General features: G+C 42.4%; 1 protein-coding gene across 7 annotated transcripts in view; it reads right to left on the bottom strand.

Annotated features, from left to right (window-relative positions):
* GRID2 (glutamate ionotropic receptor delta type subunit 2) overlaps positions 1-24,544 on the bottom strand; it is an 830,074-nt gene that overhangs the window by 183,144 nt on the left and 622,386 nt on the right. For all 7 annotated transcript variants that reach the window (XR_014223025.1, XR_014223026.1, XM_082236355.1 and 4 more), the window contains exon 9: positions 14,746-14,847. Coding sequence is in view for 5 of the 7 variants with exons in the window: in XM_082236355.1 (XP_082092481.1) it covers positions 14,746-14,847 (102 nt within the window). In the remaining 2 variants the exon portion in view is untranslated. The remainder of the gene's footprint in view (positions 1-14,745; positions 14,848-24,544) is intronic.

Genomic DNA, 24,544 nt, shown 5'->3' with positions numbered 1-24,544 from the left:
CTGGGCTACTAGAAAATACTTCTCAACTGGACTACAGGTTTTAATTAACATGTCAAACATGTTTGATGATTACGAAAACATACTTCTGTTATGAAGAGTTAATACCACTAGGCTTATTTTGCATACATACCTCTATCTGTCAGAACCTTTATTTGTTAGTTTCTTTGCACTGTCTTTCCATCTGACCTCACTGCTTACTGCCACTCCCCTGGGAATAAAACTTCATGCATTTGAGGAAGCAGGACTCCTATGGCAATAATAAATGTGTTAAGTCTTCAAGTTGCCACAAGAGTCTTGCTCGGTTTTGCTGCAACAGGCAAATGCGGCCACCCCTCTGGAAATCTCAGCCGGGAGATTTTAGCTTCTCACTGAAACCATGGAAACTGTCTTTATGACAATTTGCAATCCGATGTAATTGTTAATCCCCAGGGGTATATTTCAACAAATAACAGATGCAGATCGAAACCCAAAAATCTTTTTCATCTTTCTCCTGGAGATAAAAGGGCAATTATTTTATTTCTAGCTAATGTTTGATGATGGTCAGAATAAAAACTGAACCTATCTGGAGATGGCTAGTGAGACCGCACAGCTGGAAAAGAAAAGAGAACTCAAAGCGACAGTTGAGGAGGGATTTCCCCCCCTTTAGCCTTTTATGAGACCCAAGAATATACTGACACTTCATTACTCAGGGCATGAGTTCAGTTAGGGTAACATGAGTTTGCTAAATGGTTTCACAAACACTCTCATCAAATTATAGGGAATGTGCAGAAGTGATTTCTGCTGATTGTCATTCACCGGCTCCCTGCTGAGGAATCAGAGGCGTTATCACCTTCTCTGTTCCCTGCAAGATATATCTGGAGATGAAGAGGAAGGGCCTCAGGAAAGAGAGTTTCATAAGACATTTCCTGATCAAAATAAAGAGCTCTCTTAATGCTAATTCACATATTGTGTGTGTATGGAAGGGGGCACTGTTTCCATTCTGGTAATGCTGGTCTTAATCCAGCACCTCAGAAAACCTTGCTTTAACCTCTTCTCACCCACCAGGCTGCCATTATGCTTGATGTGCTGTTGTAAGACAAGATTCTCTAGCACAGCAGCACTGAGCAAAGCAGCATGGGGCAGGGAAGGGGGCTAATGCTAAGAGCTTCTGAGCTCTATTCCAAGTCATCTCAGTTATGTGGGTGTTGACTGAAGAGAGGCCCTTCTTAGATGTCTCACCCTGTACATATATGCAGGGCTTTTTTCCAGCCAGAACACAGTTCCAGCCCCTCCCAGGTGGGTGCCATTGCCATTCTAAGAGAACAAGGAAGGCATTTACGGTGGGTTCCAGCACCTCTTTTCTAGAAAAAATAGCACTATGTATATGAAATACATTCCCAGGAAGGTTGGGGCTGTAATGTCCTTCCAGCACTAAGAAAAGTCCATTCTATTTGCCCAGGTCTTCTGCCACATCAACTAGCTGGCTTTAATCTGTTACTTTTATTTTATTTTTGCTAGCTTTCAATGTATGTTTGTTGCTCTGCTGCATTCATTTATGTTTGTGACTGTATTGTTCATGTTTTGATTTTACTTTGATTTATTCGAGAGCTTGTGCTGAAGATTGGCATATCAATCTGCAAACAAACTTCTTTTCTGTAAGCAAAGTTGTCCTTGAGCTCCTTTCACTACTTTCCTCTCAAGTCAGGTTTCCTAATTTCCCCAGCATCCAAGGGTGCCATTGTTTCTAACATCATTGTTCTAAAAAGCACAATGGAGGAGCACAAAAGGGATAGAGCTCATTAGTACAGCACATGTTTTGAATGCAGAAAGTCCCAGGGTTTAGTCCCTGGTATTTCCAGTTTAAAGGAAAAAGGATAGCTTTTGGGTAATGCAGTAGCTGAAAGCATGGTGGAGCTGCACCACTCACCTGACCTCCCTCTGGCTGTGTTGTTGCTGCATACCAGGGTGGAGGAGGATGGATGAGATCAGCATGGTACAAATACAGCAGCAGGAGCACTGTACTGGCTCTGCCACACATTTGCACCATGCCAGCCTCAGCACAGTCTCGTTTCTCTCCCCTGTCCATCCTGATCTGCAGCAGCAACTCAGCTGGAGGGAGGTCAGGTGAACAGCACAGCGCAGCCCACCACACTGTCTTCCACTGATGTGATGGAACCCACCATGTGGAACAGCCTCCTTTTGGAAACAAAGCATGTGGTTTCTGTTCTATATTTCTGGAATATGATGAAGACTTTTCTATTCACCCTGACATTTCCATGCCAACCAATGCCTACTGTGTGTCACCACAAAACACTGGATCCCACATTTTTGTTTGGTCATAAAATAAATCCACCTTCTGCTTTCCCTACAAATTCTTGAGCTCTCATCTCTTTTAAACGAAAGCAAATTGTCTGTTTTTTTGTTGTTTTCTTTAAGTCGATACTTATCTCGTTGCAAATGGATGTCTCCCTTTAAAAAGGAAAACATATTTTGAACATTCTGCCAAACACAAATAATAGAGCAGAAAGAGAGAGGGAGGGAGAATGTTGATTGGTAAGAAATGGAAATGGAATCTACAGGGGTCCAGAGCACACAGTAAAGCTTGATCTGCAAATGCATGACCTTCTGTGCTCCTGTTGAAAGAAGGGGTGAGATCAGGTAATTAGACTGACTGTTAGTATTCACAGAGCATATTAAATGACCTCAGTGACTATCCTTTATATTTTTCTGATCATACTAGGATATGTTATTTTAATATTGATATTCTAATCCATTAAGCTCTGAAACGGAGTACAACTTTCTTTTCTGCTAGGAAATACAGCTAACACCTTCCCACTACCCCACACAGAACTCTGTTCCTTTGATTTTGTTCATACAGGTAACAATTCACAAATGGTATCTCTCAGTGCAGGTCTTAAATGGGACGCTTCACTTGAGGATCTCATTCTGCTACTCCAGTGGACCAGATATCAAACAGCCCACAATGATTGTATGCCATCATGCTAAATCACAGTTTAGTGTGACAAGTATTGTGCTCTTGCTTGCCCTTTCCTCCTTATGCCATGCCTGTGAGAATGGAAACCGTTGCCTTATTTTCAGTAAACAATTGTTCAAGAGTGTCATCCGAGGCTTAAGTTGTGGTTAATGTTAACCATGGTTTGTTTGTTTTTTAAAAAGCAGCCCCACAATTTATGGTTTGAATTGACCCATTTCAAGCATATCATATTTAACATTAACCACAGTTTAATTACCCAGATTATGTGGCAAAATGTGTTTAATCTAAAATGGATGTGAAAGCTTCCAAACATTGTCTTACAGCCACACTAGAGGCAGAGAGGGGAATGGAGAGCACACGAGCCAAGGTTTGACCAGGCTCATTTTCAGCATTCCGAACCATAGTGTGATGTCCAAATGCAGCCTAAGTGTTCCTTCTCTCCAAGTATACTTTCTAAGTCCCATCAGCCATAAGCATTGGCCATGCTGGGTAGAGCTGGTGGCAGTTGGAGCCCAACAACATCAAGAGGATGAACGTTTCCCCATCCTTGCTTGTCTAAGACAAGCAGAGGAGAATTCTGAACACTCTAATTGCACTCTGTCCCAGTGGTGCTCTAAACGCAGCCTCAAACTAATATTTAAAAAGTTTTAAATAAACCCACAAGCTGCAAGAATACATATTGATTTTAAGATTTATTAATTTTTGCCTTTTTCAAAAATGGTGGATGTTGGTGAGCTCAGAGAACTGAATGATGAGCTGCCACCCCTTCTTCCTCTCTGGTGACAAGGAGCAGACATTCAGTAAAAAGGAGGTACTTAGAAAAGTCAGAGTATCTGCAAACCACTGTTCAAATGCCAATTTCAAGCTTACATGCCCTTGTTACCTTCTTTGACTTCTCCAAAGTTTTAGCTCCCCAAGTTTCAGTGTTAATCATTCTGGACTTTATTCCCCACAAGCTTTCAGAAAGAATATGGAGGCACCAATACTTCATTTTCTTGATTGCTTTATTGACCACTGTTCCATCGTTTACACTTGGGCAAAGAATGGCATAGCAGCTTGTTATTTTTAATTGAACAGCAAAATGCATTACCTTGATGTTGGGAATCAATGGCTAAAATTTAATTGAAACATTTAATATTCTAGTTACAGAAGCTCTACTGCTAACAATAAGTTGATTTTTTTAAAAAGTCTGAACAGATAATAGGCTAAAGGGAAAACACAAACACACACAATGAAGCATCTTCCCCCATAAGCAGCTGGCCAAGAAAGACCATTAAGAAACGGTTGATATTAAGGCTATGTCTAGACAAGGCAGGAGTAGAGTAAATGAGAATGATAACTGTATTTCAGGACCTTGTTTTCTTATTACTGGCTTTGCTCTCAGGTCCCAGTGAATTTCAGACTCAAAGAAAAGTTTATGCAGACCACTGGCTCATTGGGCTATCTACCATCACTGCACTTTTCCCATGAGACTGCTGCCCTCTGTATGTTTTTGAACTATGGCCGTGCTGTCTAGCAGTAAAGGGGATTGTACTCCAAAACATACGGAGGGCACCAGGTTGGTGAAAGCTACTTTAAGCAATCTCTGCTTCAGGATCAGGAACAAGGATCAAGTACAGGATCCCCAAAGATAAGAGAAAAGCTCTCTTTCTGCAAACATCTCAAAGGGATTTGATGATTGCAGCGGTTGGTGACAACCAAGCTTTTCATTCCCAGTTCTTTGCTAATGGAACCTATCCTAGAGGAAGCTTTTGAAAAAAGAAGTTGAAGGTCAAAGATGCTCCACTATGCCTGATTTCGCCACTAAGATCCCATTACCACAGCCCAGATACTGTTGCTGCTTTGGGATCCTCCTCTCCACGCTTCGGAGGCTGAAACTTGACAGTTGCATGATTCTTGTGCATATTCTGGAATAGCAGTTACTCCCAGGGTAAGTGCTCTCCCAAAATATTTTTTCCAACTATATGCCATTGTCTCTCTCAGCTTTCAGTCACATTATATTTAGCTTTATTGTTTCCATAATAATGGTCTCCATGATAGGTTTCTGTTATTTGTCACTGTGCAGTGCTTGGAGTCACAAGACTCTGTTTACATTGCAAAGAGATTCCAGACTGTTGGAAGTCTCACAGGAGACAGGAGATGGATGTTAATATTACTAGTTTGCTGTTTCTTTGTATCCAGTTGCTTCTCTGCTCTCACAGAGAGTGGATGTATATTTATTTTCTGTCTGCGTAGTTAGAAATAAAACTCTTAGCAATGTAGCTCATATTTCTCATCCTTCTGCTGCTGGATACTCTGTGTAACATGCCTGGAGCCTCATCAAAGGCTCAGGTTGTGAATCACCGTCAGAGGACTCAACCGGAGGAGTAGCTCGGTCGAACGCAAGTTCCAACACTCCACACCTCAAATTAATCTTTCTGGACCCACGCTTTTCCAGGCAAACATTGTCTGTGTCCTGTTCTGGTCCTATGGCAAGGCTGTCTCAGCACCACGGAGAGCTCCTAGTGCACAACTTGTTCTGACAAGGCTTGGAAGTGAACTGAGGTCTTTTGAGCCCCGGTCTCCAGTCCTCCCATCCTATGTTCTACTATCTCTAGCCCATCTCCCCATGGAGAACTATAGCCTCTTAAAGGGTGGACCATCTGGCCTGATAGTGGGTACTTCTCCTGCATTCTAGATGCACTCCGTCTGTTAATGGACTGTAGGAGAACTTGGTCCCTCAGACCAACAGAAATATGGCTATGAGGGCACCTGTGAGTCCTGGAGATGTGACATCTGGTTCATTGGGTTGCTACATGCCAGCCTCAGTGGTCTCTTGATCACCAAGGAGCCAGAAATCTAGCCTGGTTCCTTATACGGCAGCACTGTGACCTCTGACTCTGTGTCCTAGGCTGGATCTAGACACATCAAATAAGCATTGTAAACTTTGTATGAGAAATCACACTGGCAAGAATGGAACTCCACATCGTCATCTGGTGTCAGTGTTTTAATGCATAGACATACAACACATATAAAACATTTTTCTTCACAAATCTAGCTGAGTTCTTGGTGACTACAGGACTCTGGAATTCTGACAGTCTAAAACAATTTTCTTTCTAATGTAGGAATGAATAACTTACTTTTAAGCACTTGGAAAAAGGTAGCCCCCACCTCTGTCCCTCTATAATTCATGCACTGGGCACCAGTATGAACTAGAACTCCCTGACCGATTGTGCTCCATAAGATTAAGATTAGAATATTCATTCAACCATGAATGCCTTGTCAACCTATAAAATGGCCTTAGAAAAAGTTTTTAACCGCAGTTAGCTGCTACACTGAAAGCAATTAGATCTGTTTAGATACAGGATTACCTGAGGATTTTTTTAGAAGTGCCAACAATTTCAAAACCCATATTACTTACTGCATGTTATCTGTTTTAAATTAAAAATGACTGCCTCCCAGGAATCTCATAAAGCATATTTCATTTTTAGTGACAGGTTCCAATCCAAGGCCTGGTGTGGCTAGAAAGAATAGCAAATAGCCAAGTGCTTCTGTCATGCATCAATCTTCATGATGATTTTATTCATCCAACAATAAAATGAGCCCATTTATCAGGGAGGCTGTAAATTACTAGCATTTCAGTTTTTCTTCATAGGTTTTTGCTAGGAGACAGCTGTTCTGCTCTCCTTTCTTCTGACTGAGATGTGAAGCAGAGAGAACAGCAGAAAGCAAAACAGAAAGTTCTGTTGCCTTGCCATCACCCAGTTTCTGTCAGCTAAAGATTCCCAACAAATCCTAATGTAACCATCAATTATTTCAAAAATAGGCTTTTTTTCAACATGTGTTGATTGTATGCTTTGCCAAATAGTAGTAGTAGTAGTGGTAGTAGTACTGGTTGTTGTTATGAGCATTACTATTATTTCTGTAGAAATGGGACCTGCAACACAATTCCCCTCTCCCATCTTTCCATCCACCTTCCTATCTATATTCTTTGGCAATTGAAGAAACTGTGCCCTATTTATTTCTGCTTGGGGCGTTCCCTACTAAGAGTTTTTCCTTAAAATTTTGTATTGGTAGTTCTGCAAAACCCCGGGGGCGGGGGAGGTCCACTGGGCCAGCTGATACCCTTTTTCTTTTGTGTGGGTGATGCCATTTAGACAACATAAATAGCAGCACTCACAGCCTGAACATAATGGTACTTTACAGAACAACAGTATGACAGGTATCTGTCCCGAGGATCTTACTACTACATTAAAATAGAAGGAAGAGAAGGAGAGACAAGAGTAGCAAGAAACAAATGTGAGAATTCACAGTGGCACCTAATTGGACTTTGTTTTTGAATAATCACAATACACATGCAACACACACATAAACACAACAGGCCTATTAGGTGAAAAAGGTAGCGAGATCATGCCTTGTTCAAGGCCATCCCACTGAACAGGGTTTGTAAGCAAGATTAGATGTTTTATTGGACAAATGTCCAATCTCCCCAAATCACTGCACCATATTGGTCCCACAGAAAGCAAGATGGAAGGAATGAAATGAAAGGAGACTAGGATCTGTTTAGTGAGAAGAGTGAATAGAAACAGAGAGTGGGTGGGAGGCTGTCAGGGAATTGGAGGCAGAGAAGGGGGAGAGAATGGGGACCTATAGAGATAAGCCTCCGATAGTTAGCAGTTGTACTTCCTCGGAGGAGGAGGGTGATGAAGGGTTGTCAGGAAGCAATGAATCGGAGAGGGGGGAGCAGCTTCTGGGGCCCAGCCATTCTCGTAACAAAGGAAGGAAAGGGGGAGGGTTCCGGAAGTGGCTATGCTGGAAGAAAGAGAAAAAAATTGGCAGTCTCTGCAACTGACACTCCATGATGCAGATGTACTCTCAGAGCTCCGTGTAAATAGCAGCAAGAAACCAATAAATATTGTAAATATGGCTGGATTCCCGGACTCTTATCTCTTCTAGCACTCACCAATCAACCCCTGATAGGGACAGATATTGTACACCCCTCTTCACAGTCCCTCTTCTTTCTCTGAAATCACCAATTTGTTTAAAGAAAAAGATGTGGGCAGCCTTTCTCAACCTATGTGTCCCCAGATGTTGTTGAACTACAACTCCCATCACCCCTAGCTAGCAAGGCCAGAGCTCAGGGATGATGGGAGTTGTAGTCCAACAACATCTGGAGACCCACAGGTTGAGAACTGCTGCTGTAGACAATGATCTAATAGCAGAACATAGGCCAACTTCCAGTATTCCAAATGACACTTGGAGGATAATTGCAAAGAATGGATTGATCCAGAAAGAAGTGCATGTGCAATGCATTGATCCAACCAGGTACTTTTCATACAAAGTGCTTTCCTGGAGCAGTGCATTCTGTGCAAGAGTCTCAGGAACCAGCAAGTGCTAGATGATTCATTAGTCAACTGATCACTTACTTTAAATGTAAAAACCCACTGGTGGACTGCCAGTAGAAAAATAAATAGAAGAGACCATGCAAATCTGAAGCAACCCAGCACTTCATATGAAGCAGGGATGGGGAAAGATTCACAATATAAAAGAGTACAAGAGAGCTGTTTTTGTTTTTTAATGAATCCTCCCAATAGCCTTTTTTTTTTGAGAAAATAAATGAAATACTATTTTTTTTAAAAAAAACAGCCAAAGCTTTGAAATAAATGAGTAAGCAAATGGTATCAATACTGGAGAAAAAGACAAGTGTGATGGTACCCTGCGCCATTATTGGGCATCTGAATATATTTGCATACTTCATCTCCCCTTTCTTACGGTTGGCTGTATGAGCCTCCCTTGCTTTATGATGAATATTTCCTTTCAAAGAGAAATAGGCAATGTGTGTTAGAATTCATGATTGTGTGCTAGGATATAGGATCATTTGCAGCACGTCAATAGAAAATATACCAACATGATATAAACAGGCTTCAGGAGGGTGGGCAGAACTGAAATGTCATTACTGTGAAAACAGAACATAATTGTCAGTAGAGTGGCTGACATTAAGTTCTGGAAAGAACACCAGTTCTTTAAAGCAGGTAGTAAGGTAAAGGTAAAGGACCTCTGGATGATTAAGTCCAGTCAAAAGCAGGTATAGACAATTGGCTGCCTCTAGGCCAGTTATAGCCCTGAAGCAATTTCACCCCGGCCCCTGGTGGCCCCATCAAACACATTTTACAGTTGTAAGGAATGGAAATTCCAGCTATAATGTCCCATCTATCTTTCAGATTTTGCATGTGATCTGTAATGTGCCATATTTTGTCTATTATGCTATGCCACTGGGCACTCATGCTCAGGGTCAGCAAAAGGACTGAGCATGCCTTTGGCAAAGGAGCGTCTAGAGGAATCACTCCTATATGTTTGGGCTCCCAGACATGGCCTTACTTGGCTGTGGCAGAAACATACAGTCATTTTAATTTCCCACAAGGTCACCAGAGCAGCACAGCTCAAGGGCATGGCCCTCCAGGTGCTTCTGGACTACAAATTCAAGGAAGTCAAGGAAAGGCTGTAGCTCAGTGAGAGATCATCTCTTTTGCAATGTAGAAGGTTCCAGGTTCAATTCCCCACATCTCCAGGTAGGGTGGGATAGAACACTCTGCTTGAAACCCAGAAGAACTGCTGCCTCCTGTGTAGACAATACTGAGCTAGATGGATAAATGATCTGAGTCAGTAGAAGGCAGCTTCCTATATTCCTACGGAGAACTAGACTTTTGCCAGAATGAGAGCCCTCTCCTTTATGCTTCAAAGTGAAAGAGTGAGGAGAGAGAGGAAGGAAGATTGCTGGCTAAATCAAGCTGTTTGAGTGTCATATATATATATATATATATATATATATATATATATATATAGCAATACTTTCAAGGGTGTCAGTGAACACACACACAAAATCAAAATTGGATTCATGGTTTTGGCTCAGTTCTATCTGCTTCTTGCAAGAAAGCTGACAATCTATGTACTGACTTGGGTCACATGCACACCATATATTTTAAACAGTCTCATATCATTTTAGCTATTGTCACTTCCCCCAAATAATCTTGGGGAACTGTCATTTATCAATGGATGCTGAGAATTGTTAGGAAACCCCTCACAGAGCTAAATTCCAAGTACCCATAACAAACTACTGTTCCCAATTAATGGTATACACTAAAAAATTTCCCTGCTACTTTATATAACATTTTCTCATTACCTCCTTCATTATCCATCACGACAACTAAAAGATTTGAGACAACAAAAGGTACAGTGGGCTAAAATTAGAAACCAGTGCCTACTAATGCTCTCTTCCTAAGCCAGCCTAGATCTGTTGAGAGACAAGTGCATTTTTATTCTTAGGTTGAATAAAGGTTCCATCCCACACAATTGCAACGCAATGAGTAAGCCATAATCATGAAAGCAGAACCCGAGTTTTGTTTTTTGCTGAGCCCTAAATGTGTAATGTCATCAAAGTTCATCAGAGCTGAAAGAGCAATACTATCAGTCCACCTTAACTTTGTGGGCACACAAGTAGATGATAACACACTAAAGTGGAGAGATTCACCTAGTGTTATCTTCCTTTTCTTTACAGCATTCACGCCACTGTCCTAAATAATTTGGGTATTATAGAACAGAAGCCATACTCCTGCTTTCGGAGGAGTGACACCCCAGATCCACATACAGGAACAGTTGGGGAAGGACTAAGGAAGTTAGAGTGGTATTTCATGCTTGGTAAAAGGCATTAAGTCCACGTAGCAGGACTTGAACTTAAAATCTTCAAGTGTGCAGAGGAAGGCACACCCTGTTCCTCCAGCAGGAAGTTCTTGCTGGCACAGCAAATGGGTAATGTAGACCTATTATCCTTCTAAGACTGCCCTACATCCCTCAAGGTTTCCTTACCGCCACCATCCCCTATGGGACAGAGAAGGCGTTGCAACACATAGGTGACAAGGAATACAGTGGTACCTCTAGTTACAGACTTGATCCGTTCCGGGGTGCCGTTCGCACCCTGAAAAGTCTGCAACTAGAGTGCTGCTTCTGCGCATGTGCACATGTCAAAACCCAGAAGTATACACTTCTGGGTTTGCCACGTTCGCATCCTGAAAAAACACAACCAAAGACTGACATAACAAGAGGTACGACTGTAATGGGATAACTTACAGGGCAAGTTCACAGCTGACTTGGTCCCAGGACTATGCCCTGAAGGAACATGATGTGCAACTTGTTGAAGTTAAGAAGGTTTGAGTCTTCTCAGTACCTAGATGGGTGACCACCCAGAGACCCCATTTTGGCAGCTTTCAAGTTTCATGATGGAGGAGAGGCAGGATATAAATGTAATGAACGAATATGTGGGTAATTTCAAGCTGTGTCCCCATTCTGCTGAATTCTGTGCTGTTTTGTATGACTCCTCTACACAACCATCTGGCAACAGTGGTTGTTTCAGACATAATAACTACAGCCTATTCAGTACACTGGATTGTCTTCAGGAGATGTAGTTTGCAGAACCCAGCATGGGTTCTAAAAAAACAAGTCATGCCAGATGAATCTCATTTCTTTCTTTTTTTGATAGAATTACAATCTTGGTGGATCAGGGGAATGTATATTGATTTCTGTATGGATTCTGACAAAGTCCCCCAAGATATTCTTGTGGAAAAGCAGGTAAAATGTGGGCTGCATGAGATTATTAAGTGGATTTGTAGCTGGTTGACTAAACCCAAAAAGTGCTCACTAATGGTTCTCATCATACTGGAAAAAAGTGACAAGTGGGATGCCACAGGGTTCCATCCTGGGTCCATTGTTGTTCAATGTCTTTCAATGCTGGACTCGGGTGAAGAAATTGAGGGGATGCTCATCAAATAACTGGGAGGGGTAGCTAATACAGAATAGTGATTCAAAAAAACCTTTGGAGAACTAGGTCCAAACTAACAAAATGAATTTGAATAGAGACAAATGTAAGGTTCAACACTTAGGTAGGAATAATTGTAGCTAGCGGCACAAATATAAGATAGGGGGCACATGCCTTGCCAGTAGTATGTGTGAAAAAGATCTAGGGATCTTAGTAGACCACAAGTTTAACATGCGTCAACAGTATGATACAGCAGCAAATTAAGCTAATGCTATTCTAGGTTGCATCAATCAAAGTCTAGTTTCCAGATCAAGGGAAATATTGTACCACTCTATTCTGCCTTGGTCAGATCATACTTGGAGTACTGTGTCCAGTTCTGGGCACCACAGTTTAAGAAGGATATTGACTAACTTGAACATGTTCAGAGAAGGGTGACCAAGAGGACCAAGGGTCTGGAAATCAAGCCTTATGAGGAATGGCTGAGGGAGTTGGGTATGTTTAGCCTGGATAAGATGAGATTGAGAGGTGACATGATAGTCCTCTTTAAATATCTGAAGGGCTGTCACATGGAAGACAGAGCAAACTTGTTTTTTGCTGCTCTAGAGGGTAGGACCGTAACCAGTAGATTCAAGGTATAAGAAAGGAGATTCCAATTAAGCATCAGGAAGAATGTTTGACAGTGGAATGTTCTCCCTTAGAAGTTGATGACACTCCTTCTCTAGAGGCTTTTAAGCAGAGGTTGAGTGGCCATCTGTCATGGATGCTTTAGCTGAGATTCCTGCACTGCAGGCTGTTAGATTAGATGATCCTTGGAATCTCTTCCACCTCTACAGTTCTATAAAATGATGGCCCTAGGGATTGGGACAGTAGACCAGGTGGTTGAAAGAACTGGGTATCTGAATCCAGGCTTTCTTATTTTATAATGTTGTACAACTGAACATGCATATGGGCACATATTAAATATAGATTTTTATTCAGGTGAAATGTGTTTTCATTGTTTTCTAAACAAAAATTGTTGCGGGGTGAACACCAGCAGGTGTGAGGATGGAGGTGGAATAACCAATCTGTCATGTGTGAAATCCTGAACTTTAAATCTCTCTCAGATCATATGAGCCTATATTGGCGTGGGTAATGGTGCATTTCTTTTTCCTATGCACATAAGTATCAAAGTCACTAAATCTTCATAATATAGTTGTTTGCCAGAAGAACGCATGCTGGCCAGCTAACTGAAATGATAAAATAGAGATGAAATTATAGAAGCAGGGGAAAATACAACGAGAAACTAATTTGAATTATGTTTGATAGGGAACATTCACTGAGCATTTTCATTGCAGGGATATTATGTTCAATCCATTTCGAATCTGTAGCAAGCAAAGTACAAAGACCAGCTTCTGCTACTGTGATGCTAACTTTGATGAACATCAAATTAGCTGGAACACACAAACTACAAATAATACAGCCTTGTCACTTTGCAGTTGCTCACTCCAACTTAGTTTAGTCTAGTGGAAAAGGTACGAGTCTTGTTTACAAAATAGAAAGCATTGAAAAGAAGAAGGGGTTGCTGCTGTGGGTCTCGAACTGAGAGTCCTGTGGGTCAGAAACTGTTTCCCTGTGACCTGTCTGCCGTGTCACTACTAATTCTGGTTGAAGGAGAATCTGCAGACAATTAAAACTGGAACTCATTCACAGCAGCTGAGAATCCTCCTGACTTGGGGGATTAGATGGTGCAATATCAAAAATGAAGATGACAACAACAACAACAACAACAACAACAACAACAACAACAACAACATGCAAACTGCAACAAAGATCCACTAAAAAGAACTTCAGATAACATCCAAAGTAAGTTTCTGTCAGTCTTCTAAAAATGGTGATCTGTCAGTGCCAGATAAGGGACCATAGGTAAGTGGTAGAACACACATTTTGCATGCAGGTTTAATCACTAGCATCTCAGTAGAGATGCAAAAGGCCTCTGTCATTTTCCACTCTGGAGAACTACTGGCAGTCGGAGTAGACAATGTTAAATTAGATGGATTAATGACATGACTCAGTATGGCAGAGTTGTCATCATGCTGCTAAATGAGGGCAATGGCTCCAACGGCAGCTCAGCCCTGTGCCAGTAAGCCCCATTCTGGTACTCTCCACTGCCTGCCACTTGCACAGATCCCACTGTTCAACAGGTGGAAGAGGCATCACTCCATAGGTGGTGGCTAGCTGCAGTCTAGCAGAGCTGTGTGGAGGGGCACCTCTGCCTAATCCATCCCCTCCTCCCAGCCACAAACCACAAAGGTGGTTTGAATTGCTTTGCCAGACTGTAAGTATGTGGGCAGGGATTGTCGTCTTCTTAATCTGTGTATAGCACTTACAGTAAATTTTAACTGTTCGAATCATTGTTAATCATCGTAATCTTTTTCACGCCTTGCTTTGTGCCTGGCATACGACTCAGAATACTCAGAAAGCAAAAGCAAAATATGGCTGACAAGAGTGTAGCGATTGTTTTACTGAACTAATGTAATTCACCCTAAGATTATCTTTAATATTTTCTGAGTGCAGTAATTTGTGTGAAACGGCAATCAATTTGCTGCAGTAATTGGTGGATGACTGCCTCTTATGCATCATTTAGAGCTTGAGCTAACGGGCCCACTTTGTTTTGCCCTTTCCAACTAATGCACATGGCTCACATAACTTAGCACACGGTGATGGAAGAAGCAGAACAATGCATTTAATTCCATGCTGAAATTTAACTCTATTGGTAAAATAATTATTTTGCGGGGTGGCAAAAATTGACAACTATAAGCCTGATGGTACAATAGTCAGTAGAAAAGTTTCACATTATTTTGCTCAAATTGTTGAATAACGTCATAGTTTGGTTGCTTTGCTTTTTCTTCTAAATAGTAGCCAACTGACTGTAAGTGAAGAGCCAAAAGAAAGTATATATATTTTTATGTTTTTTATTTCAAGAGGAAAATCAGATTCTGCTTACCAGCACTGTCACTACACGTAGGACCACCCCACGCATGTTATTCTCCAGCCTTCTGTCTGTTAATGAGCCGTTGAGACCAGTGACAGGATTCCAGCAGCCCAGCTGAAACACAGAAAAAGATGTGTCACTCTGTTGATCATGAAATATGAGCAGTTATTTCTATTTAAAGTAGGGATGGGGAAACCTATCGCCCTTGAAGTGTGGTTGGACTCCAACTTCCATCAACCCTGATGACAAATGGTCAAGAATGATGGGAAGGGTAGCTCAACAGTTTTCCATCCATGATTGTTGTCCTGATTGTTTCATTGTATTTTGTGGCTTATTTTGAAAGCCTCTTTGGACTCTGTAAAAGCTGGGATAAAACTGATTCATACATAGATATATCCAGGTAGGTGTGTGTATCTATATATCATCTATCTATCTATCTATCTGTCATCTATCTATCTATTCTCAGCATCAGTCAATATTGTAAGGGACCAACAGTAAAATACATAACAGAGATGAGATTTAGTGTGGACTCTGAAGCCAATGACGAACATTAAAATAGGGATGGCGAAGTTATGGCCCATGAGCCAAATGTTTCCCACCAGGCTTCTCAGTATGAAAGTTGAGACTATGAGGAATTTCAGTGCTACCCTCGTAGATCGTTTTTCAGGGATACTTTCTGACATTTGCTCTAGCAACAACTTTTCTAGAAAAGAGTAGTGCGCATCCCTTTAAACTGAATTCACCATTCTGTTTAAGCCATTTCTCCAGCATCCTTTGGGAAATGCTATCCACTGCTGGCTTGTTGCTAAAAGAATAAAATTAATGTTTTCTTGCAGATAGGTCACTTTCAGGTTCTTGTTCAGCCTCTCCCTGAAGTTAATGGAGAGTTCCTAATTGGTTTAGGATCATCAGAAGAAATCATATGTATTAATAATGTAATTTTTATTCTATATAAGGTGCCTTCGACACTAGGGTATATGAAATGCATGGAACTGCATTTTAATCATCCTTGGCTAGCAGAACACAAGATGCAGCCAAACCCCTTTATCCAGTGTTTGCAACAGTAGGGTACTTTTCAGCAACCTTTGAAGGAAATGAGTGCATGGAGAAGTCAATCTATAATCTACAAGAGCTAAGAAAGCTTTCAACGTGGGATTAGAAGGACAAATGAGGTGCACAGGAATGGCCTAGAGCTCTAATCAGCTCCATTGATGGGAGCCTGAATTAGGAAGTTTTTTCCTGGCCCTCTAAAAGAAGTTCAAGGGTATACTCAAACAATTTAGTCATTAATCAAGAGGTCTGGCGTTTGACAGACCCACAAGATGCCAGGTACAAAATTCCAAAAGAAGATTGAAGAATTAGAGTTTATCCACATTTATCTTTTGCCCTGCTCTTTCCAGGCACAGGGCTGCACTTAAAAGGTCTGATTGTGGGGTGTTGTTGTTTTGCCTCTGCGAGAAGCTGCCTTTTGCAATTGGAGCAAATGTCAATTTGCGTTTTAAGCAGATTGTTGTTTGCTCTGATACATCTGTAGGCAGGGGCAGACATCAGACCTGTGGGATCTCCTTTGACATTTTTTTGAAGTAGAATCCTAAGATGTTGTTGGATTTCCAACTCCATCAGGCCCAGTCAGCATATCCAAAGGTCAAGGATAATGGGAACTGTAGTCCAACAACATTACCTGTCTACACCAGGGGGAACCTATGATTAGCACCATCAAATGCTTTTCTTTCAAAGCAAATAGCAGGCACAGGGTTTCTGATCCACATGGGAACCACTACAGAGAAGGAAGGCTTAAAGTCCCTCCACCCCTGCCAAGACTCCAATTCAACTTGGTGGGGTGTCGATGCCACCTTTCTGCTCTTTAAAAACACTATTCATATGATTGTTAATAGTGTGTGTCTTGTCCAGTTTAGTGCCTTTTTTGGCTCCAGTGTTGTCAGCACTGACCATCTGAATTTGTATGAGAAGGGCCCTGTTGTATCAACTCAAAAGCCCATCTAGTCCAGAATTCTGTTCTCACGGTGGCAAACCAGATGCCCATGAAAAGCCAGGAAGCAGGACCTATGTACAACAGCTCTCCCCCAATTTGCGATTCCCAGCAACTGCCTTTCTAAGGCACACTTCCTCTGACAGCAAAGGTAGAACATAGTCATTGAGGCTTTTAGCCTTATCCATCATGAATGTGTCCAGAATCATTATAAAGCTATCCATGTCAGTGGCTATCGCTACGTCTTGTAGAAGCGAACTCCATAGCTTAACTGTGCTCTGTTCGTTCTTTCATTTTCCCCAGCCCACCATCTTCTAATATTCAGCTTCATTGGATGTCCTCAGGTTCTAGTTATTCATGAAAGAAGAGAAAGTGATGTTGGGACATTGTGTAGGGGGGTTGATGACACATGATTGCCCTTTATGGCCACTGTGAGTCACAGCCTTAGCACAGCAACTAGTTTGGCCCTCAGGCAAGCTTCCCATGTTCTGTGATTGACATAATGGTGTGGACTACTCACTTGCTAATCCACACAAATATCCAAAGGCCAGTCAAAAGTTCAGACGCAAAACATCCATAGATGCATTTCCTTGTAAAAATTAATCACAGCCATCTTACAGATGAAATAAAGGCAAGCCTTCTGAATGAAAAGAGGGATGGAAACTGATGCCAACAGCCAGGTTGAGCTGTAAAAGCACATTAAATTCATTCAGCACTGTGTCATTCTTAGTTACATAAAGAAACTAATTAGAACTTAGATCCAATTAGCATAGCCAAACGTGTTGAAAGTCTAATTACCACAGATACTGTACTGCTCTTGCCAAATGTAAAACCCTGTGAAGTTTGCAATGAGCCTTTGTTCCCTTCGGAGGTCAGCAAAAGTCCATTTTTAATTATGTTCATTAATGTGTACTTTTTATATAATTAACTTTTCAGCTTAGTCTATTTTAACAGCGCCTTTTTTTTTTTTTGTTAAATGATACTATTGAGCTAAGGCAACAAAAGTTTAGCCTGCATCTAATTTCCCTGTTTTAAAGGTACATTTTGCTTTTCAATTATCGTCTTTTAGGTTTCAATTTAATCCTCCAGTTTACATGGCACAATCACGCCTAAAACAAATGTGAGGCTGTACACCACACAAAATATCACATTGATTCCCCACCAGACCTTCAACTCCCCGGGGGTATATGACAATTAATCATGTTAATTAAATCAAAGCATTTATTGATTATGATTTAAACAACTCAGCCTAGTAGAAGTGTAGCTATCAAATCTGTTAATATAAACAGCATGGCTTAATTTGAGTGTGGACTCAGTCCCTGAACTAGTTGTCAATATCAGCACTGAAGTCTTAGTAACTACCTTAAGGGGTTGTTGTGGAAATACAATGAGCAGGGCACAAAACAATGAGCACTGTCTTGGACTCCCTGGGAAAGGTGGGGCCAAGTAATAACAACAGGACCCAAGGTCCATTTTATGAGTCCTTTACACCCTTTGATTAAACAGGAAGGGTGTGACTGTGAACATGCACAGAATATATTTCCTCCACCACTAAGAGCCTGCTCTCACGCCCCTTGCAGCACACAATCGCCAAGCACACAATCTATCAGTAGAGGCTGCCTTCCTGCTACGGCTGTATTCTGTTAGTCCCCTCCATGTGGCTTCATGGTCCCACTCCTGAGGTTGTCCAGCTTGTCCCAATCCTGCCCCTACAGAAATAAAAGCTATTCATACATAAAAGGTAAAAGTAAAGGTACCCCTGACCAGTCACGGTCCAGTCGCGGACAACTCTGGGGTTGGACAAGGGAGCCGGCGTTTGTCTACAGACAGCTCCCAGGTCATGTGGCCAACATGACTATGCCGCTTCTGGCAAACCAGAGCAGCTCACGGAAACACCCGCTGGAGCGGTACCTATTTATCTACTTGCACTTTGATGTGCTTTCAAACTGCTAGGTGGGCAGGAGCTGGGACTGAACAACGGGAGCTCACTCCGTTGCAGGGATTCAAACCGCCAACCTTCTGATCGGCAAGACCTAGGCTCGGTGGTTTAGACCACAGCGCCACCCACGTCCCGTGTACCTAGACCTCTGTTATGTATAGGGTAGAACTCTTTTCCCTCTTTCTTTCTGTTTTGGGTCCATGAACAGGAAATTCATTAGTACATTTCTGCCTTTTTGTCTCTACCTCTAAAACTCTCCACTTAAGGGCCAAACTAATTGTATGAATCTAATCAGCAAAGCACATTTTTAGAGCACTCAGAGGGGAGCTTAAGCACCCGCAGGACTGTTTAGGGTGGGGAGGGGGACTTTAACTCTTTCTTTCCTTGCCGGAGTCCCCATGAAAATGTCTCTGAAGCTGCTTTTTGTATAGGTGCTTCAGATATACACGAGAAAAGAAAAGGTGCACCCAGAAGACAGTAATGGATAGATAGACAGACAGATGATAGACAGATAGATGGATAGATAGATAGATAGATAGATAGACAGACAGACAGATGGTAGGTAGGAAAAGGCAGAGGGTGTCTGCGTTCCTTTCCACTATTTGCAATAAAAGAAAAGAAAAACACTAAAAAAACCCCACCATGCTGGGAGCTTATTCAACAGCTGTAAATGGTGATGTGCCTTAAAAATGGTTTGAGCAGGCAATGAGGGAAAAGCGGTCCACCATTCATTGAAAAAGGAAAGGCAGAAATTACTGCCAAATGCACTTAAAGCAATAAGACAAATAACTTCAAATGTAGCCACTGCATCTGTACTTCACAGCCAAAGGGTTCCTTTTATAGCCCCTGTGATGACAAAGGAAAAGCAAAGGCTGACTGCATTTGGGGATCAATTTTAAAACATACATCGTTCCCCTTTGTGCTTGTTTGTAATATGATCATTATGTCTCACATGGGGGGGGGGAGCAGCAATTGACAGACCCCTAGCAGAATCCTTTTTCTGTGCAAAACTGAGGTAAGGGGATAAGTTCATCAGGAAAGGACAAACCAGATTTGGTCTTCTGAATTAGGTCTCCACTTAAAAGATCTCAGAGCCAGTTTGCACATCTCTCAGCAGTAGTTTCGTTACTTCTTATTAGGGTGGAGAAACCCATTTTAAATAGATTTGTACACATAATTTAATGGTTCCAGACCAATTCTACTTTGCCCACATCAGATCATCTCTTTCATTGAGTGTGATCTTATGTCAAGACACTTGTGCACTGTCCTTTCCATTAAAAAGTTTATGTTTATATGCCATTCAATTTAGGAAAGCTGGGCTGTATTCTATTACAATATGATATGATATTTATAGTATTAGTATTATTTAATCTATATGCTGCTTAATGCTTAAATAGGCATCTAAGCAGTTTACAAGTATAAAATTGCACAAGCATTAAAATATAAACATCCAGAATTAAAACACACAATTAAAACTATCCTATTAAAACACCTATTACAGTCCTAAACACCTATTACAGTCGTTAAGAGTCGTCACCAGGCTCATCTCAGCTATCTGCCAATCTCCTATTCCCACCACCCTTCTGAGTAATACCCCTCCCCACCTTCTCACTATATAGAAGGATCTGGCAACTTCTGTTTCAGTGTATCTGAAGAAGTGTGCATGCACACGAAAGCTCATACCAAGAACTAACTTAGTTGGTCTTTAAGGTGCTACTGGAAGGAATTTTTTTATTTTGACTATTAAAACATTAAAATGGACACCCACAATTAAAATACACAGAAAAATAATCCCATTTAAAATAATAGAGTAATGAAAGCAGGAGGCTCAAGAGTTGCATATAGTTTTATACTTAAGAGTAATGTATATAAATATGCAAGAATTGTTTGTCTTCTTAGTGGAACCAGCAAAAAGAAATGATTCATTTCTTGTCAAGATCTAGAAGCTAAACAGGGATTTTTTTAAAAATCCATGTGGATTAACTCAAAATCAAGATTTTCAGAAAATCCCGTCCTTGCTTCTGACAGAATATGCAAAGTGAGTTCTTGCCCTTCACAGCTATGGTGAGATCTATCAAGTCCAGAAGGCATATGAGGTCAGTGGATCTCACCACAGATTAGATGTATCATGCACTTCTGCTTTGCCTGTTGCTTGGGGACAAAACTCTTCTCAATTAGACTTGCAAAATACAACTCTTGAGAGGAGCAGCAGTGTGGGTTGATGTTACTAGGACTGTTGGTTCACCAGTCTGAGTCAGTATGTGGCAGGCACTTCATAGCAGCATGAGACTCCACAACTGAAGAAAGTAGTAGTAATAATAATAATAATAATAATAATAATAATAATAATAATAATAATTTATTATTTATACCCCGCCCATCTGGCTGGGCCTCCCCAGCCACTCTGGGCGGCTTCCATAAAAACCAAAAATACAATAAAATATCACACGTTAAAAACTTCCCTGAACAGGGCTGCCTTAAGATGTCTCCTGAATGTCAGGTAGTTGTTTATCGCTTTGACATCTGCTGGAAGGGCGTTCCACAGGGCGGGCGCCACTACCGAGAAGGCCCTCTGCCTGGTTCCCTGTAGCTTTGCTTCTCGCAATGAGGGAACCGCCAGAAGGCCCTCGGCGCTGGACCTCAGCGTCCGGGCAGAATGATGGGGGTGGAGACGCTTCTTCAGGTATACTGGACCGAGGCCGTTTAGGGCTTTAAAGGTCAGCACCAACACTTTGAATTGTGCTTGGAAACGTACTGGGAGCCAATGCAGGTCTTTCAAGACCGGTGTTATATGGTCTCGGCGGCCGCCCTCAGTCACCAGTCTAGCTGCCGCATTCTGGATTAGTTGTAGTTTCCGAGTCACCTTCAAAGGTAGCCCCACGTAGAGTGCATTGCAGTAGTCCAAGCGGGAGATAACCAGAGCATGCACCACTATGGCGAGACAGTCCGCAGGCAGATAGGGTCTCAGCCTACATACCAGATGGAGCTGGTAAACAGCTGCCCTGGACACGGCTTTGACCTGTGCCTCCATGGACAGCTGTGAGTCCAAAATGACTCCCAGGCTGCGCACCTGGTCCTTCAGGGACACAGTTACCCCATTCAGGACCAGGGAATCCTCCACACCTGTCCGCCTCCTGTCCCCCAAAAACAGTACTTCTGTCTTGTCAGGATTCAACCTCAATCTGTTAGCCGCCATCCATCCTCCAACCGCCTCCAGACACTCACACAGGACCTTCACCGCCTTCACTGGTTCTGATTTAAAAGAGAGGTAGAGCTCTCTATCTACAATTTACATTACTACAGGTTATGGCACCCTACTCCACATCTTGCATTTGAAGCTGGAAGGCCATCTTCCAGTAGCTCTTAAGTGTCCAAACTCAAGAGATGAACGTTTGCGTTTCCAGTTCACAAAGGAAGGGACGCTATAGAGTTTTGGGCTGCAATCATACAGTGGTACCTTGGGTTAAATACCGTATTTTTTGCACCATAACACTCACTTTTTTCCTCCTAGAAAGTAAGGGGAAATGTCTGTGCGTGTTATGGAGCGAATGCCTACGGGGGGGGGATCTGCTGCAGTCGTGAGCAGAGGATCCATAGTTCCCCTTCCTTCCCTCCTCCGTGGTTACAAAGCATGGATCCACATGGATCCTCAGGATTTTTGCATTGGGCTACTCCAAACTCACTGTCAGATCACATGTCTGTGGCCACAGCATGAACCACAAAAATCATATATCCACTATTTCGTTTAGAATATTTTTTTTCTTGTTTTCCTCCTCTAAAAACTACGTGCGTGTTATGGTCTGGTGCGTGTTATAGAGCGAAAAATACGGTACTTAATTCATTCCAGAGGTCCGTTCTTAACCTGAAACTGTTCTTAACCTGAAGCACCACTTTAGCTAATGGGGCTTCCTCCTCCTGCTGCACCGCCGGAGCACGATTTCTGTACTCATCCTGAAGCAAAGTTCTTAACCCGAGGTAATATTTGTGGGTTAGCGGAGTCCGTAACCTGAAGCGTCCGTAACCCAAGGTACCACTGTAATGTATTTGGTAAAGGTTACTGCAGGGATGAGGGAAGTGTGGAAGTTTCCATTTTAGCAATCTTATTCAGTTGCTAATGATTCTGTTTTGTGGACTTTTATTGTATTTTTTAAATATTTGATTTTTATCTGTATTTTTAAAACTAATAGAATGTTTTGTTTTCCTGCTAATCATGCAGCATTAATGTGTGTTTTGCATTTGACCTGAAGCATGTAACCCGAGGTACCACTGTATATACATTGGAAAGAAATTCTGCTGAAATCAATGGAACTTATCTGAAAGTCAGCAAGGTTAGAATTAAAATGTTAGTACAGAGGAGTGTGAGATCCATGGAAGTGTGGTGAAAACAGAGAGGAACAAGATGCACAAGCAACTTGCACAACTCCACCCTGCAAAAGGATCACGTACATGACAATTGCACTTCCTAGTCTCCCGGCTGCAATCATCACATCTAAAATGGCTCTGTTTCTAAGGCACTGAAATGCTCATCCATTCCACAGCACCATGATGTTCTGTGATATGAAATAACCCCTTTAAAATGAAGGATGGCCCTTAAAATATGGGGCATCTGGCTAACCTACGTGTACTATAGAAGCTGCAAATCACTGGCTATTGCCAGCCATATTGTCTAATACCAGTAAGACAGGCTTCTCCTAGAAAATGTAGATTTATGGTTTGGGCTTTTTCTCCCCCTCTCTTTTTAATCTTGATGCATCCTGGCTCGTCCATGAGAGATGAGCCGGGCTTTGATGGCACCCAGAGTGCAAAAAGTCACAGGCAGGAATGAGGATATGGAAAACAATGAGGGTGCTAATGGAAATGAGTGACACTTCTCTCTTGTTTCAGGGCTTGCAAAATGTTGCTAAAATGTTCAAGGAGGAAGAGGTGTATCATTTCATAAACAGACCCCTTGCTTCAAAACAAAACTCAGGCATACATTTCCACCAATATTTTAGTGTTTCTGTGCAGTTTCACTGTAATCTAAATGCTCTCCATACTAGTAGTAAAAGCTGGATATTATATAGTGTGATCCTGCTGGAAGTGTATAGCTGTGGTCTAGCTCAAAGCCTCCACAGTAGTATTTGTTTACACGGTTCCATAGGCTCTTGACATAGGCTATTAACCATTTCACTTGCAATTGCAAATGTACGTATCCAGCCTAATCAAACCTTTCTTAAAGAACAAGAAATGCATGTAAATCTTGTCAATCAGTTAGAACAGTGTTTCCCAACCACTGTTCCGCGGCACACTAGTGTGCCGCGAGATGTTGCCTGGTGTGCCGCGGGAAAAATTAAACAATTCGAAAGATTTTTTTTTAAAGTCAAATTTTCGATTGGGGCGCCGTCACTAGATGACCCCTGTGGTTCCCTCCCTCCCTCCCGCTCTGCGCCTCCCTCCTCCTCCTCCTCCTCCGGGGAGGCCCTTCCTGGCTCTCGGCCAAGGCTTGGCGGCTGCCACTCACTCACTCGCTCGCTCGCCCACCCGTCCCTCCATCCCTGCACCCGGCCTCTCCCCCTCCGTCGGGATCGCACGGGATCCGTAGTCCCCTCGCCCTTGGGCTCTGTGCCCGCGCGGGGTGCGCGAACTACGTTTCCCAGCGTGGCCTGGTGGGCCGGGCGTTTTGTTTGAAGCGCTCTTCTCCCGGCCATGGAATGAGCGCGGCGGCCAGGCGGGCAGGGGCTCTTCCGCGCAGACCCCACGCAGCCTGCCTGCGCCCCCGCGGAGATCGGGCGGCAGGATGGAGCCCGGGGATCCCCGCGGAGGCAGAGCGGCGGAGGCGGAGGCTGCCCCCCAGGTAGGGCTGCGTCGGGGTTTTTTTATTTTTGCAATGCTGCATCCACGCC

This window comes from Podarcis vaucheri (genome assembly GCF_965113315.1).
Source record: "Podarcis vaucheri genome assembly, chromosome: 9".
Taxonomy (NCBI): Eukaryota; Metazoa; Chordata; class Lepidosauria; order Squamata; family Lacertidae; genus Podarcis; species Podarcis vaucheri.
This window is presented reverse-complemented; position numbering and strand designations above follow the sequence as displayed.